General features: G+C 36.3%; 1 protein-coding gene and 1 long non-coding RNA gene across 4 annotated transcripts in view; both read right to left on the bottom strand.

The window, feature by feature from the left end:
• The window catches only part of LOC134157824 (uncharacterized), a 308,975-nt gene that overhangs the window by 246,125 nt on the left and 45,530 nt on the right, over nt 1-17,320 (bottom strand). The window lies entirely within an intron of this gene.
• Nucleotides 1-17,320, bottom strand: part of TOP2B (DNA topoisomerase II beta) — a 63,525-nt gene that overhangs the window by 7,876 nt on the left and 38,329 nt on the right. For all 3 annotated transcript variants that reach the window (XM_062607209.1, XM_062607206.1, XM_062607207.1), the window contains exons 12-27: nt 15,258-15,415; nt 14,466-14,591; nt 13,534-13,644; nt 13,336-13,441; nt 13,034-13,143; nt 11,095-11,187; nt 10,887-11,001; nt 9,426-9,547; nt 8,415-8,563; nt 6,151-6,382; nt 4,546-4,680; nt 3,905-4,105; nt 2,041-2,236; nt 1,773-1,864; nt 453-608; nt 245-328 (exon numbers count right to left, since the gene is read on the bottom strand). In XM_062607209.1, coding sequence (XP_062463193.1) covers nt 245-328; nt 453-608; nt 1,773-1,864; nt 2,041-2,236; nt 3,905-4,105; nt 4,546-4,680; nt 6,151-6,382; nt 8,415-8,563; nt 9,426-9,547; nt 10,887-11,001; nt 11,095-11,187; nt 13,034-13,143; nt 13,336-13,441; nt 13,534-13,644; nt 14,466-14,591; nt 15,258-15,415 — 2,186 coding nt within the window. The remainder of the gene's footprint in view (nt 1-244; nt 329-452; nt 609-1,772; nt 1,865-2,040; nt 2,237-3,904; nt 4,106-4,545; nt 4,681-6,150; nt 6,383-8,414; nt 8,564-9,425; nt 9,548-10,886; nt 11,002-11,094; nt 11,188-13,033; nt 13,144-13,335; nt 13,442-13,533; nt 13,645-14,465; nt 14,592-15,257; nt 15,416-17,320) is intronic.

Consider the following 17,320-nt stretch of genomic DNA (forward strand, 5'->3'; position numbering starts at 1 on the left):
TTCTTTCATCATCACTGACTTGGAAAAAACATTAAATTGTATAGATGTTAGAGACAATCCCCGAGAAACAGAACAAGGAACACAAACCAATATTGACTTCTTATTTGGAGGTCTATCTGCTTCTAATCCAAGATGTGGGTGGTTGCGGGATTTTTTCTTAAATTTTAATACTTTAATTAGATAATGCTTTTAACTAAGCTAATCTGAATTTAATATTTTAAGAAAAATACGTAAAATATCATACTTCAAGCTCTTCAACAAAGGCTGCTAAATCTTCTTTCCACAGATCTGAAGAAGATTTCCTTTTAAGGTCATTTAGGTCTCTCTCCTAAAACATGGATATATCATTAGAAAGTAAGTTACAACTAAAGTAAATGCTATAGAAACTGAACATTCACAATTTGGCACATCAGTTATATCATTCCAGAACAAGCCTTCTATATTGTACCAACCTTTGAATCTCTCTGCTTAATTAACTCTTCTACTTTCTCTTTTGTGAGTGACCACAAAGACATGTTTAAGATATAGTTAAAGTCTGGGCCAGAAGTTGAGCCAGAAGCAGAAGAAGCATCATCATTTGGGTTCTGCGGGTCCTCTTCTTCTGCTGCCTAAAGTGAAATATTCACAGTTACAAGTACCAATAATCTCAGCTCTATGCATAAACTGTAATGCTGCTCCAAACCACCATCATATAGAAGCGTCCTTATAGATTTGATAGCCTTTTGGAAAGGTTAAGGTTATGTTTCTGTGACCTGCTGTAATTGGATTATTTAATAATTTAAGAAAACAAATCTAAACCATATGCCTTGTATGCTATTAGCTCCAAATATTGGTACAATCCTAGCTATCTCACAGGGTTGAGACCTTTGCCCTTGGGTTATTTTTTATCTGTCGTTTTATATCTGTTCCTTCAGAAATGAGCAAGGCTTTTAGATAAAAACTGCTATCGAAGCCCTGAATGTACAAACTGTGGTTTGGAAATAGAACAAAATTTCTCATAATAGTTTTGTTATAAAATATGACACAGTTCATGAAATTAAAATAGAGTAGTAAAAAATAAAGGTAAAGCAAATCAAATGAGAAATGAAAATGAATAGCAAAAGCAGTGGCAATGGCACAGGAAAAGGGTGTCTGACAAATCTGAAGATATGAAGTTGCTTTTCAAAGTAGTTTCATATTCCCTTAGTAAAGCACGAAATTAAACATGTTACATATCTCTTTTGGAACAATAAAAGCCCCTCCTGTTTTATAATAAAAGAAGAAACAAATATAGGTCAAGGCGAAATTTATTAAAATAAGTTCCCAATGCATAGCTTTAAAATATTCATGTTGCATTACAGAAAACTGATAAGTTTTATATAAAACAATTACCTTTTGCAATCATTTAACAAATAATAAGGGGAAAATCAGTTATACGTGTAGGGTAACTGACACAGCATTTTAATTATCAACCAGTCAGAAATCAAGTTGCCAGTTTTGATTTGGGTACATTCATAAAGCAAATCCTCTGTATTCTCCTTTGCAGACTTCTATTATCTAGGTTTTTTTTATAAGAATTATCTATATACAATACCAACATTATATGACAGTAGTTTTGTACAAGTTTAATGTATTTTTTTTAAATGGAAGCCCATAAGGAGTAATGATTAATTTTTTTATGGTGTTGTGTGTGTTATAACTTAAGTTAGACTAGCAGAAACGAACATCTGAATAAATTAATACCTTTAATAACATCAGCAGCACCAAATAGTTCAGAGATTTCAGATTATTACCTTTTCCTGTGCTTCTTTCCAGGCTTTTACTGGATCAGATTCATAACCTCTCTGGACCAACATCTGAATCAAATCTCTTTTTGATCTGTTTTCTACAACACACATCCACACACACACACACACACACACACAAACCAGGTCAGAAAGGAAAAGAACAAAGGATCAGTGTCATGAAAATAAATGCCTTACATGCAAGTACATTCTACTACATTTAAATAATTTCCAGATTTTCCCCCGCCACTGATAATTCTAACTTATATTTACTCACCTATTGTAATTTTTCCTTGTATCTTCTCTAGAACAAAGCGAGCTTGATTGTTAAGCTTCGTAGATTCCGCACCCAACATTCCAACAAGCCATTCCTTGCGTAAACTATAATAATGTAATCGCAAATCAAAGAACTCCTTCAAGATGTCCTGCACAGTTTCATATTTCTTTAGGCATCCCATATGATCAAATAGCACCTATAAAATACATAGTATACTGCTTGAGACTGAAAAACTCAAACCTTGTAAACCTTTGTGTACAAGTTTATTTCTATCACACATATATATGCACCATACAAAAAGCAGTGTTTTGAAGACTGTGAACTCAAAACTTACTATGGAACTACATAGCACACAAATGAATAGATTTTTATTCACAAATAGATTTAAGATGAGCATTATGGTAACATGTTCAAACACGAAGACAGCTATGCAGAGAAATATACCTGAATTCAGCTGAATAATTAATTTTATCTAAATATTAACGCATGAGTTCAGTAGCACCTAATGATTCACAACCATTTAACATAACAGTTGAAAAGCATCTTTAATAATTGTTCAGTTCAGCTGAAAACTTTGCCACTTTTCAGGTCTGAAAACTGCCATCCTTCAAGTTCAAGCTCAAAGTAAGACATTTTTATATTATAGGTGAAATCAATCCTGCCTGACTTCTGACATCTCCAGTTTAGACATTTATAGGTGAACTAGTCACACTAGGTGCCCTCTATAGTTAAATGGAAGAAATAAGCCCCTCCAGAGGGCAATTCATCTATCTAAAGTATCTATTTGGGCATTGGGTGAACAGTGACTAGCTCACATAACTTTTTAAGATGCTTACACTAGTGCAGATTATTTCCTAGACATACACAGAAAGCATCCCTTACTATTTATTTCAGTAGGCAGAAAATGCAGGATTAAGCTGCAAAACATTTTAATGTGTTAAACATTAACTTGAAGACAGGGTCTTAAAGTAGTTCATGTGGCTTTTTAAACCTAGGAGAAATACTATTACCTTAATTTGGAAGATACACTTTTCAAGCATGGTCTACACATTGTAGATTGAGCAAGGACCTTTTCCTCTTCCAATTCTATGGTCTATGGTCTTTAATTTATTTTTAACCCATTTTCCTGTAGCTTTTGATTTATACAACAGCAACAACAGTAATTGTATTTATGCTTTGTGATAATACCTGAAAGTAGCCTTTTTTATTTTTCACCAGTCTTTATAAAAACAGATTGTTTGGAAATATTCTGGCAGAAATTACCTTACTATTCAAATCCCTCTCATAAGAGACAGACATGTATATTTACTCATATACTTACTCCCATGGTACTATAAGTAGAATAAACCATATGAGTAACTTACATCACTATTATGTCTTCAGTGGTGTAAGGGTAATGTTTTCTATACCTTACAATCTAAAACGGGATTTATATGTTGGTGAAACATTGGATCGTTTAGCTCCTATTAGAGGTGTAACAGTCTTGCATAAAGTGTAATTTTAAAAATATCTCAAGTTTAAAACTCAAATCTAATTATAATATGGCAGAAAGTTATTTGTATGATTTACTTTAACCATTTTTGGTTAGCTGCACAGGAAATTTTCAATTACAGGAAAACTAACCACCCTAAGGAACCCTTAGCCTGTCTAATTTGGTTTGAAGAATTCACCTCAGCTAAAACGGATTTGCTGATTCATATTGACTTAATATTTGTCATGCCTGTATATCATCACAATTTTCTACTATTCAATTTCAAATACACAATATAGTGATCAATACCAAGCATCAAAATACACTACAAAAACATTTGAGTTCACAGCAAGCAACAGTAAGGATTCTGATAGCCAAACATGTAAAAGTTACCATGGAATTACAAGTAAGACTTGTTTGAAGCTTAAAGACTTTGTGCAATCCAGCAGCTTCTGCCTGTGCAAGTTTTTCTTCCGTCATCTTCACAACAAATTTCACAGTTGTATCAGTGTGGTATTCCTTATAGTCAGAAATTAATGCTGGAGTTTTTTCAGTCCCATTCAACATAGGTTCTAGAACCTGTTCTTTGTACACCTATTAAAAACAGGGTAGCAAAAAAACAGAAGCGCTTCTTAAAATGCCTAAATCCTTAAACCAACTGAATAACATAAGATCAAAGCTTTCTACATTACATCTGTACCAGTTATAATTTACAGAACCATAAGAACATGCAAAATGTGGGCCAAGACTAGTGGAGACATAAGATGCACCTAACGAGGAAAGAAAAGACTAGTCAAAAAGGGATTAAATATTAATTCAGCAGGAGAAGCAAATATTCTTTGTAGTATGAACAGTAGGTGGCACAAGCAGAAAACCTGCTTCTACAAAGGCACACAAAAGAATGAGATCATGATCACTTCCATGTATGTATAATCATCAGAAGTTTAGAAGTTTATCTGGATATAGGATTAAATAATTTAATAAGCTTTTTGTTAGTTTTGGTCTTTATGTAACTCTGCTTCAGCGTTGCCTACCTGGGTCCATGTCCTTACAGGAAGCTCTGTAATTTCTACTGTGTTCCTGTCCACCACAAATATTTCACCACTGACTACATACTGGTTTTGACCAAGTTCCTGAATGGTTCCTTTGAAGTTTTTGTAGTTTGGAAGCTGAAATTGCAAAAAGCAAGAAAGTTGTAATTATCTTTATAATAAAACATGGGACAAATATTTGTTTACCACACACCTACCACTTTATATTGCACTAATCCATCAACCAGTCTCTCATACTGGGAAAATCTTAAGTCATAGGAAAAATACTACAGAAAAAACAGAATGCACACATGCAAGTGACAGGAGAAAGTACCTTAACACCTCAGCATCTACAGAGGAGATAGATGATTAAGAAGATGCAGCTGAACCCAGTGATGTGGTGGGTTGTGAGTTTTGTTTGGTTTTTTGGTTGTTTCGTTGGCTTTGGGGGGGAAGGGAAGGTTGTTTTTGTTTGACTCTGTTGCCCCCCCCAAAGAAAACTGCAAGTGCAGGTAAAGCATGACAGAAAGCAGATTAACACCCCAGTCTCACAGTAACTTTACAGAAGTGGTGCTACCTCCCCTAATTATTTTTTCATTCTATGATTCTATGAGTCATCCTTGTGCTGTCTGACAAAGATCGTGGAACCCATCCAGTTTAAAAGTAACCAACAGTGAGGAATGTTTTTTATCTGAATTGATTCCTTTATCCAGCTTACCATGCAGCCACAAACACATACCAGCATACAGAAAGGAGCTAGATGGAGGCAGAATTGCCTCTTTCAACCAAGTGAAGCTTCAATTGACTGTGAGACTACAGAGAAGGCCTAGGAGTCCTAAAGGAAGGGCATGGATTGCATTAATTAAAATATAACTCATCATTCCCAAGAATTTGCAAAAGGAAATTCACTATGTCAGGAAAATTGATACTGCACACCAAGTGACCTGTGATGTAAGTAGAGATGTTTCTGCTTCTATGATCTAGTAAACACAGCAAAGTAGCATCATCCATCGGTTGTGAAGTAAAGGTAACATTATCTGTATTTCATCTGTTGGTTACAGATATTCTGGGTTCACCCAGGTATTCTTCCTGCCCAATTTTTTTCACACCACTTCTGAGACTTCTTATAAAATTTTAAATAAAGGAACAGAAGCTAAATTCAGTTCAGAAGCTGCTGATTTTCTTGAAGTGTGACAATATATCTTCTCCTGTGCTTACAGATATATAAAAGAGTACAATTCAGACAAGACAGAGGAAATATTAAGCTTAGCTGAAATAGTAGTACCTTCAAAAAGGAAAGAGTGGTACAAACTGTTACTCTACTACCATGTTGTAACTACCCTGTAAGACTTGCAACTGTGAAAGCTTACAGTCAGCAGACTAGAGAAAAAAAATCCTTGAAAAAAAAACAAATTGCAATGTTTTTGCTTCAAGGTGAATTTCCCCAGCCTCATCCCAACAGTCAAGTAAAGCTCCTACACAAAATTACTGAGACAATCCAACCCAGACATTCCAATAATCAAGCATTTCTAGCATGATATTTTGTAAGTACAAAATAAGATTTATTTAGCAAACACATAAAATACTAGCAAATGCTATTATTTTTACCATTGGGTGGGGATCTAAGCCATCCAGCATTCGTCTGACGTTGTTTACAATCTCTCTGGTATCATAGTTTGGAAGTTTGCATGCCCATCCGGTACCAATTCCTTCAGCTCCGTTTACTAAAACCATTGGAATGATGGGAATATACCACTCAGGCTCTACGCGTTGGTTGTCATCATAAAGGAATTTAAGCAAGTTGTCATCCACTGATGGAAAAAGCAGCCTTGCTAAAGGGCTTTAAAAAAATAAAAGAAAAAAAATCTATCTGGAGTCCAGTAAGTACATAAATGCAAGTAAAGAACATAACAGTCCATGCGTCCAGATATGATCTATTTGTAGATTTTCATCATGTCTTCCTTTCTCTTTGACATTCTGAAGCTGAAAATACAGCGAACATACCTCCTGAAAAAAGGAAACTTTTCCCCAATGGAAGAGCGTCTTCATAACCGATGATGTTCGTTTCCTTCACAATAACACATGTACATGATACACTAGTAACTGATGACATTTAACATCTACAAAATAGCATTGTTTGAGGCATTCAGAACACACAGTTCAGTGTGACAGTAGGCCACCCAGTATTAAAGAAACACAACATGCAAGTAGTTGCATAACTTTGTTGCTTAATTGTAGGACTAGAAGTCTCTGAAAATATTATATCATTTTTACAGGTGACTCCTTTTGCTTATCTAGAACATGAGTGAGTTGTGGTCAATGGCTCAATGTCCAGCTGGAGACCAGTAATGAGTGGTATCCCTCAGGGATCAGTGTTGGGACCGGTCTTGTTCAACATCTTTGTCACTGACATGGACAGTGGGATTGGGATTGAGTGCGCCCTCAGCAAGTTTGCCGATGACACCAAGCTGTGTGGTTCGGTTGATACCCTGGAGGGAAGGAATGCCATCCAGAGGGACCTCGACACGCTTGTGAGGTGGGCTGATGCCAACCTCATGAAGTTTAACCATGCCAAGTGCAAGGTCCTACACCTGGGTCAGAGCAATCCCGGGCACAGCTACAGGTTGGGCAGAGAAGAGATTCAGAGCAGCCCTGTGGAGAAGGACTTGGGGGTGTTGGTCGATGAGAAAATGAACATGAGCCAGCTTCAGTGTGCACTCACAGACCAGAAACAAACCATATTCTGGGCTGCATCAAGAGAAGCGTGACCAGCAGGTCAAAGGAGGTGATCCTGCCCCTCTACTCTGCTCTTATGAGACCTCACCTGGAGTATTGTGTGCACTTCTGGTGTCCTCAACACAAAAAGGACATGGAACTGTTGGAACAAGTCCAGAGGAGGGCCATGAGGATGATCAGGGGACTGGAGGACCTCCCGTATGAAGACAGGCTGAGAAAGTTGGGGCTGTTCAGCCTGGAGAAGAGAAGGCTGCGTGGAGACCTCATAGCAGCCTTCCAGTATCTGAAGGAGGCCTATAGGGATGCTGGAGAGGGACTCTTCATTAGGGACTATAGTGATAGGACAAGGGGTAACAGGTTAAAACTTAAACAGGGGAAGTTTAGATTGGATATAAGGAAGAAATTCTTTACTGCAAGGGTGGTGAGGCACTGGAATGGGTTGCCCAGGGAAGCTGTGAATTCTCCATCCTTGGCAGTGTTCAAGGCCAGGCTGGATAGATTCTTGGGTGACATGGTTTAGTGTGAGGTGTCCCTGCCCATGGAAGGGGTGTTGGAACTAGATGACCTTAAGGTCCTTTCCAACCCTAACTATTCTATGATTCTATGCATACCAAATGCATTTCAAGGTACTAGCTGTGAAAAAAATCAGCATTATTAAATAATGACTTCATTATTAATTATGTATGCATATTTCAACTGAATATAAAGAAACTCATCCTAAAGGAAAAGACTTTCAACTCTATACTGAGTTGCAGGAATTATCACCAGGTAGCAATACACTTTCTATTGCAAAATTGATTTCACAATACCTAGAGAAACTGAAAGCTACTTCTGCAAAAAGTCCCAGTTTAAGATCAGCAACTAATCTGAGTGGTCCGCATTTTCAGTCTTCAGCCTTGTGAACTGAAGTTTAATTCCTTAAAAGCTACAATTCTCACAGCACTTCTAATGCACGGGAAAAAAAATACCAATGTGCAAAACCACATTTATAGATGATGTAAAGCAGAATTTGAGCTGACATTAAATATTCCAATCCTCCCACATCTCAGACAAAAAACCCCTGTAGTGTTGTGAAAGGATTAGTTTCATAACAAGGCTTTTTAAAAGCATGTGTTTAGCTTCATATTTGTGTTTACCTTAACATGGTGAAAATATAGCGAGGGCTGGCAGCATCCTTTCCACCATGAAGCCTGGTACCAAACTGACCAATAGGTTGTAGCAGATTAACATTGTTACTTCCAACAAAGTTCTGAGCCAAGTTGACAATAGTCATCATTAATGCTTGCTGCAAGAAAAAAAAAAAACAAACAAAAAAAAAACTATTCATAGTAAGAAATGTAAGAAGAAATAGTCTTTCCTCATCAGCCAATAAAATACATTTTTAATGCCCCAAAATTGTGTGTCTAACCTGAATTCAATTTCAAAAAAGTAATCTCACTGAGAAAGGAATGCTGAATTCCAGTTACAAGATCTACTGGCAAAATATAATGCTTCCTCTTCCACAGCCACATTGCCTCCCTAATTTAAGTGTCCTTACACCCTATGCTTATGAAAACCCCTGGGCTTCCCCATTTTTTCTAAAGCACTTCCCTGGAGGAGTGAAACGGGCATAAACTGCACTTACTACTGCACAAACCACTCACTACTCATTGCTTTTAATGGGAGAGCAGAAGGGATGGAGAGGGACTTAATATGGCAACTCTTGCTAACATTTCAGATAAATACAAACAAAACCAGATGTAGAAATAATCTTTGTTCCAGGTCTTCAAAGAACCTGGAACTCTTCTTCTTACCTTAAAAGGCTGTATTTCTCATTTAAAACAAACACTGTTCATATATATACATACATATATGTTTACATATACACATAAAGTGTTTATACACATATAGTTCCTATGATTTGAGAATCCAGAAGTTACCAAGGTAATTAGCTATCTATTATTACTAGTTTGGATACCACTGTGCACAAAGACACAAAAGAATAATGAAAGCATATTTTGAAACTGCATAATGTGTGGTTCGTTTTCTTTAAATCTGTGATTAGTAGACTTGCTGTCAATATGTTCGCAACTGCAGTACAGCAAACATTTACCTAATATTTGATATAGGCTAAAAATCCTCATAACTTTACCATCCTTCATACTCACCTCCCCATGGTGGTAAGCTGACATTTCAGCAACAGAACCAGCCAGCTGAGCAACCTTTACTTCACGTTTATCATTTCTCTTAAAGCAAGTGAACAAAACTTTGCGTTGCCCTGGTTTTAAACCTGTTAAGAAAAATATCCCATTTCAACACATACAGAAGCATATGTTTTTAAATAATGAGTTTTTTTTTCCTTATTTTAATTTCTAATATCTCAAAATAAGCTTAACCTTTAAATGGAAATAAATCAATACTATAATATTAACAGAAGATAACAGATTAATATCTCTGTTCTTTTAAAATAATAAAAAACATCTTACCAAATGGAAAGTTACCAAAAAAGTGGAAATGTAACTTTTCAGACAATCAATACCATGCAGTATATAATACATTATTGTAACAAACAACAACTTTATTCTAAATGTACAACTTCCACAAGAGTTGCTTCTTTCCAGTCTACTCAGCAAAATCTTTTTCCTAAGAATATTAATACAAATTCAGCTCACATGTATTTCACTCTCTCAAATACTGTTTGGAAGTCGTCAAACCTGGTAACTCCAATCTCCATTTTATTTAAATATGTACCGTCGAATTTTCTTTACAATGAGCCTGCATTACATTTTCTTACCAAAAATATACCAAATTTAACAGACCTGGAGAATTTCCTTTAAACAGGAATACCTGAATACCTAACCCAGCCTCGTTCTGCAGCAGAGCTGGAGATCTATCCTACCAGGAAGTTACTACCCCTATCATCTATTCATGAACTATCCCACTATCTAAATATAAAAAGCCCTTGCTGCAAAAAAAAATTTGTTATAGGTCTTTAGTGTCAAGAATGCTGACCACCTCTACTATAAAAAAGTACTGGAAAGTGGAGAAAATGCACTTAAATGTGCCTTTTTTAAAATTCTCTATGAAACCTCAAGGCCTTTTTTCTGTATCTGGTAAGCATATGCATACTGACAATAACACAGGGAGGAACTCCTGCTCATGCTGTCTGCAGACAATTTTACAAATGAAGCTGCTTCTTTTAATGATGATACTGCAAGGGGAGACTTAGCAAACCTGATTGACAGAACCCTAGCAAGATTACAGGTCAGTACCCACTAAAACACTGCCTGTGGTATAAGACTGAAGGGAGAAAACATTTGCATCTTCATCTGCACTCAGCTGCCGACTTGAATTTTAATTATTATAGGCACTTAGACTTGCTTTCGCTGATGGCTTGACTAGAAACAAAGCACTTGTAGTATGGTCTAGGGAATAGGTCTGATTAAGTAAAAAGGCCGCAAAGCAACAGCTTAAACTTCCTCACAGACGAAATATGGAGATTCCTTAGCACATAAATGATAAAAAAAAATATATTCACTACTGGAATGTATTGATTTCCAATACAAATAAAAGGTTTGAGAAAAATGACGAGGAATGTTCCAACACATAATAATGAATTATCAGCTTACCATCAACAAGGGAAGGGATAGACCTCTCATTGTCAGAATTTGAGAAAAGGATCAACTCCTTGTTAATAAAATCATTGTACGTCAAATGTTTTGTTGCTGTACCATATAAAAATTGCTGGAAAAAACAACATACATTATTCAGTCAATAAAAGCCTACATTACATTTAAATCTCACCCACCAGATTTATTATTACCATTTAGGACTCACCTCAGGAAGGCCATGTAGCCGACGTTGCCGCCTGTCTTCCATGAAGTTTGTTAACCATTCTTTTCGATCATCAATCTTCTTCTTACTGAAGGCCTGAAAAGATTGCAGATACACGAAAGTATCATCACATATGTGTTTGTGTAAATGGATGTTACTTTAGTCAGAATTTTAAGTGTACTGCACTAGGTGGTCAAGTATTCAGAATACTGATTTGGACAAGGCAATCCATATAACTGATGTTTATGTACGACCGCCAGTACAGACATGGCTGTACAAGGCTTTTAAACTGACAGATCTCTTACTGATCATAATTTATATTGCTTTCCAAAAATCTACACACATTTAGGCAAATCTTATCGTTCTTACTCCTCTCTTCGCTTCAGAGTTATCCTTTGATAAACAAGTTTAAAGGTGTTGGGATCTTTTCTCACATAATTTTAAGGCTGAAATATAACCAGCTGTCATCATGAAAATTAACTGAAGGTACTAGAAAAAATACCCCACTCCTCTTGTCCTCTTAATGCCCCATTTGCTCTGTCACAATAGAATACCAATAATTTGTAGCTGTTTGAGGGGTTGGCCCTAGTCCTCCTAAGAGGACTGACAACTCAACAAAACTGATCCTGCATGAGAAGCCTAAAGCAGAGTTTAGGCCAGGTGACTGAGGGCCTTCATCTTCCTGATGATAAGGTGTCACTTTAAAGCAACAACTTATCACTACAAAAGGACACAGCACTGTGTCCCCTCCAGTGAGTGGGATTATACCTATCAGCAAAGAAAATGTGGATAGGAGTATACATGAAGTTTCTGTTAACAGCTTCAGTACTAGTCAGTAGATGCTCCTAGCTTCATCCCAAATTGACAGACTATAATTCTGGACAACAGTGAGGATCAGCCATAACAGGTTATATGGCCTCCTATATCAGCCTGTATATGGAGGTCTATCTGCAGAAATAGACCCCAGAATTTTAATCAGGGAGTTCAGGGTCTCTCCGTCAATTGGTTTAGTGTATATGCAAATATACAGACTCCTTTATCTAGGTGAGCACGCTTCTCTGGGATATGAAACCACATATATAGATTATACTTAAGTGCATCTTGGACAGAAGTAAAATGAGTGGTATAAATAATTTCTGACATATCAAGCTGGTTTTCTTCAACAGAACAGATACCTACTATACCTTTCTGTTAGTAAAGACACACCATTGTAAAATGGACCCACAAAACAAGAAAAAGTTGTTATGTAAGGAAAAATTTGTTTTGACTAAGACGGGTATTTTCCTGTTTTTATTTTTATTCCCCTACCTATTTTTGTCCCTAACTTCATCTACAATTAAAATTGCAAAATAAAGTAGATAAAAGATGAAACATTTCTTGCAAAAACAGTTTTGTTCCAGACATTCCAGTCTTTGTCCTTCCAAAAGTTATCTTTGAAACATTAGTACTTGCCTGCATACAACTATCTAAAAGATTTCACATTCACATATGTAGAACACATGCATGAATACACATAATACACACTATATCTTCAGTGAATGAATAATATTTACCTGATCTTATTTGCTCAGAAACAAAACACAGATCCCTAAGCACATGCAAAACATCGTTTGTTTGGACTATTGCCTTACTCAGAATACTTTTCTGCATGTTCTGCCTTTAAAAGCAAGTCTGAACATAGTGTTTCTTGACATCCACAGCACATAAAATTGATCAAAGCTAATAAGGAGAAGGTAGAGCTGATTTTGTAGCATGGATAAAGTTCTTATTCCAACATTTAAAATTGTTTCCAAAAGCTTAATTCTCTTCCAAAAGTATTTTTTTCAGTTACTCAAAATACACAAAAAACCCAAAACATCCTGTTAGGAATTCCTCATATGCCTCTTTCAGAAACAATGGAAACTAAAGCATATCATATAGAAGCACTTTTATAAGATCATACCAGTGTAATGGCAGCATCATCTTCAGGACCAGCATATCGAAATAAGATCCGATGTCTTTCCATGTCAGCAAAATATTCTTTTGCTTCTTTAGCAGTGCTGGTACCCAAACCTGTACATTAAAATGAAACAGTCACTCCATATTCAAAATTCAAGTTTTATCATTTTATCCCTTTTAATTTACTGGGAATATTATAAAATCATTACAGAAGATACTACCATGAAAACAGCTATAAATAAAACTTCACAGCACCATTACGTATTTTTAGATCAATGAGGTTCACTTATTTGTTTTTAAACAAACCTTTGTAGTATTTTATCTTCCATGCTTTATGATTCTCCATATGCTTTTTCCACTCATCAAATTCAGGAATACTATAGAATGAAAGTTCCTGCTTATTTTTGCTTGCCTTTAAAAAACAAAAGCAAACAAAAAAAAAATAAAGAAATGTTTCTGTTGCACTCTAAGTAATACATAAAATCGTATTAATAGAGCCCCTACCTTTACAATAGGAGTGATGAATTCCTCAAGAAAACCATGTTTCAACAGTGATGGCCAATTGTGATGAATAAAATTGATCAACAAGCCTTTTATGTGAGATCCATCCTGATCCTGAATCAGAACATGAAAACGTTAGGCAATCTTATGAAAAACCACCAAAAATCCTTATTTACTGGCCTGGATACCTCAAAACAACATCTATTTACAAAAATCCAAACATATAGGGGAACAGTTAGTTTTAATTTGGATTCTAAGCTGGACCTGGGTATGGAACAGCCACCTGTGAATGGCTTTATCCCTGTGCCAATAAGCTCTTCCAAACCAAGCGCACCATTGCGTTTCAAAGGTGTTTTTCCTACAACATGTTTTGTCTGACAGATTAACAGCTCTCCCATACACCATGGAGCTAAACTGTTGCGGAAGAAAGCCAAGCCTGGCCCATTGTTCTCACTAGTGTTAAGATGCTTGACAGTTCACCCTGTCTGGGAAAAACAACAAAGTTTCTCAAATATCCAAAGCATAGGATTCCTACACCGCTAAAATCTGAACAGACACACTCTTCATGAGATTATCCAAAAATAATTGCCTGCATTCTTGTCTCTCCCTGACTTTCTAGCATTACTACCTCATCTACTGTTCCCTTTTGTCCTTATTTTCAACATATTTTTTCGTTATCAAAAGCATTCTTGTTTATGCATGTTATTATGACTTTGGTATCTACCATGCAGCTAAATTCAGTTGTTCATTGGGAGTAAATGAAAGAACATAAGTTATTCCCTTAAAGAAACCTCATACATTAGGGATTTCCTCTGAATACATCTTTGTATAACAGAAGAGACAGGTTATAATGCGCACAAATGTGACCTAACAAATTGCAGCCAAACACATTTTAAGAAGCTCTGTATACTAAAACCTGTGAATTTCAGACTAACCTGATCTGTCATGATCATAATTTTTCCATATCTCAAACTTTTCAAAGATTCTGGATCTTCATAGCTTTTCTTGTATTGTAGTCCGACTATTTTGATGATGTTGTTGATTTCTGCATTTTCCATAATCTGTGTAAAAAAGTTATCTTTGCACTCAGCATAAAAAACAGAAATTCAGAAACATCCAAGCCTTTTTTAGGTGGGCTGTATAGCCATTTTTTCAACACACCCCTACCTAAACCTCATAACCTTTTCAGCCCCAGCTCCCTTGCAGACTTCACATCTGTCCCATTCACGCAAATTCTCAAGACTACACCACTCTCTTCCAGACAGAAAGGCAGTGAGAAAAGCGCATGTTACAGAAAGTCATCTCTCAAAGCTGCCTCCTCTTTCCACTGTTTCTATGGGCAGCTGCAGCACTACTCATGCACAGATTATGGACAACAGCAGAACTAATGCAATGAGGTAGTGTTGGCTGCTACTGCCTTACATTGTGACCCAATGAAATCACATGGCAATGGAGAGAATATAAAATTCTATGTTTCTTTTAATATTCATGTAAAATGTTATTATGGGTCATAACAGAATTTCCTTGCATTTGTGAAGTGAACTTTATCATCCTAGTACTGCATTACTACACTTAATATTTCCAGCCTTTAAAGTAGATGGTACCTTATAAAATCCCAGCCACAAAACTGTAATTAAAAATAAAAATACAAACACGGAACCCTAGAAAACAAAAATAAACAGGAGATGTCCATTTGTTAGCTGAAAGGAGATGACAAAACTACTTACCTGTTTGTGAGAAGCTTCTCGAACATTGAGAATTTTACCCCTGAGTGGGAATACTCCGTATCTGTCTCTACCAATAACACCTAAGCCAGAGACAGCTAAAGATTTGGCAGAGTCTCCTTCTGTTAATATTAATGTGCAGTCCAAGGAATGTTTGCCACCTGCAGATCAGAGAGAAGGAGAGACAAGGCAAAGAAAAAAAATCCAGAAGGCGTAATTTTAAACTCAAGTAATAGAAATACAATTGAATCAGTCATGAATATTCTTCCTACTCTATGTCAGGTAACAGGCTGAATTTCTATTTTTAGGGATGGCCCTCCATGTCACTAAACCTACACAAGAATGAGCATACACTATGGATAGCTATGGACAAGGAACAAAATAGACAAAATGAGATGCAATGGTGGCACATCCTATATGATGGTTCCCACACATCTGCACAGAAAAAGATCAATCCCATCAGTCTATTTACCAGTTCATTTTTCTAACTGCAAATTTCTTACACACATACATTATGCATGTCTGAGTTATATAAACTGAATTATTTCACACTCTGCATATCCCCTTCCTCACAGTATATTTTCAGAAGTAATTTATTAAATTACATTTTTGTAGGCTTCCTTTTTTACTGTCCATTAGCTGAAGCCAGGCAATTGTAAGAAAAACTTGACAGAAAAGCTCAAAAGATCGGAACTTTTACACCTATTACGCATTCTCAGAAATTTCTTGAACAGAAGAAACAAATCTTTACTAATAGTGTAATTTTGATTCTATAAGACACACTGCATTTCAGTGCCTGTGTGTCCAGTGTGCTCAAAACTGGTATGAAATATGCACTCTGTTTAATGCAACTGCAATAGTTGAATTCACATTATAAATATTAAGCAGGTTCAAAAAGCAACCCACCCTTTTCCAAAGGTGCAACTGTTCATTAAGCAGTTTTGCTATTTTACCAAGGCCAAGTGATAGGAAAGACTGCAAAAACCCTGAGCCTCACCTCCTGTTTGAAAGATGGGTTTGAATATATTAGCATTTAAAATAGGTGTTTTGATTTGCCTTTACCTGGTAGATGAAAACAACCCCACACTTCCTATTACATAGAATTTACATTCAACATCTTTGGTCTTCTGAATCAGATGTACAGCTTAATATAATCCAAATTAGGCATCTATTCACAATATATCAAAAAGTGTCAATAGCTACCATGCTATCAGCAAGGTGGAATCTAAATACCAAGAAAAATACTAGTCTGCTGTTTTGGAATATGAGAGCAATTTTTTTTTCCCTAGATGAATGTCAGAAGACACATCTGATTATCACCCAGGTGCACTCTAATTGCTAATGATTGCACCCATTCCAGAAGAATTTCATGGAAACATACTGTGCCTGGTATTTTCCTGAACACAGTTCTAAAGAACTCGGAGAAAAAATAAATGAACTAGCAGGCTTCAAAGAATGCTTCACCAGATTTAGTAATCTAGCTGCTCCCTTACAATCCTATATTCCTACTTTTGGTTCTTGGTTTTTCCTTTCATTTCTATGTCTTCTACTCCAACAAGCCATAGAACTACATATATCTCAGCAAGATCTCAAGAAAGCAAGAATGACCAGGTATAAGACGCATTCTTCTTAGTGGGTAAAGAAATCTACAGCAATTACCTCGCTGCACAGATTCGTCTCTCTCCTATTCCTAAGTATTAACCAATATAGGTTCAAAAATCAGTGGTACCTGGCACCAAATAAACCTGTGGATGCTGAAGCTCAGGTACAAATTCACTCTCAAAGTAAAAATATATCTAAAAATCACAGGAAGAATTAAAGCCAGAGGGGTCTGCGGCCAGACACTGTTCTCTCCCAGCTGCACTGGAATACTTCAAGTCCAACAAGTACTGGGCACCTGCTATATGAAACCAAAGCCAAACCTGTTCCCTCATCTGATTTGGGGTGCTTATGAAGGTATAATTCCTGGGATCCTTACTGACATTTATCCTGAAACACAGCATCAAATAAGACTACTGTATTTGGCTGCTAGATTACAGATAACCTCTGTGTAACATGTATGACTG

The sequence above is a fragment of the Pezoporus occidentalis genome, unplaced genomic scaffold (genome assembly GCF_034315485.1).
Source record: "Pezoporus occidentalis ecotype Australia unplaced genomic scaffold, CSIRO_AGI_Poc_V1 ctg120, whole genome shotgun sequence".
Lineage (NCBI taxonomy): Eukaryota > Metazoa > Chordata > Aves > Psittaciformes > Psittacidae > Pezoporus > Pezoporus occidentalis.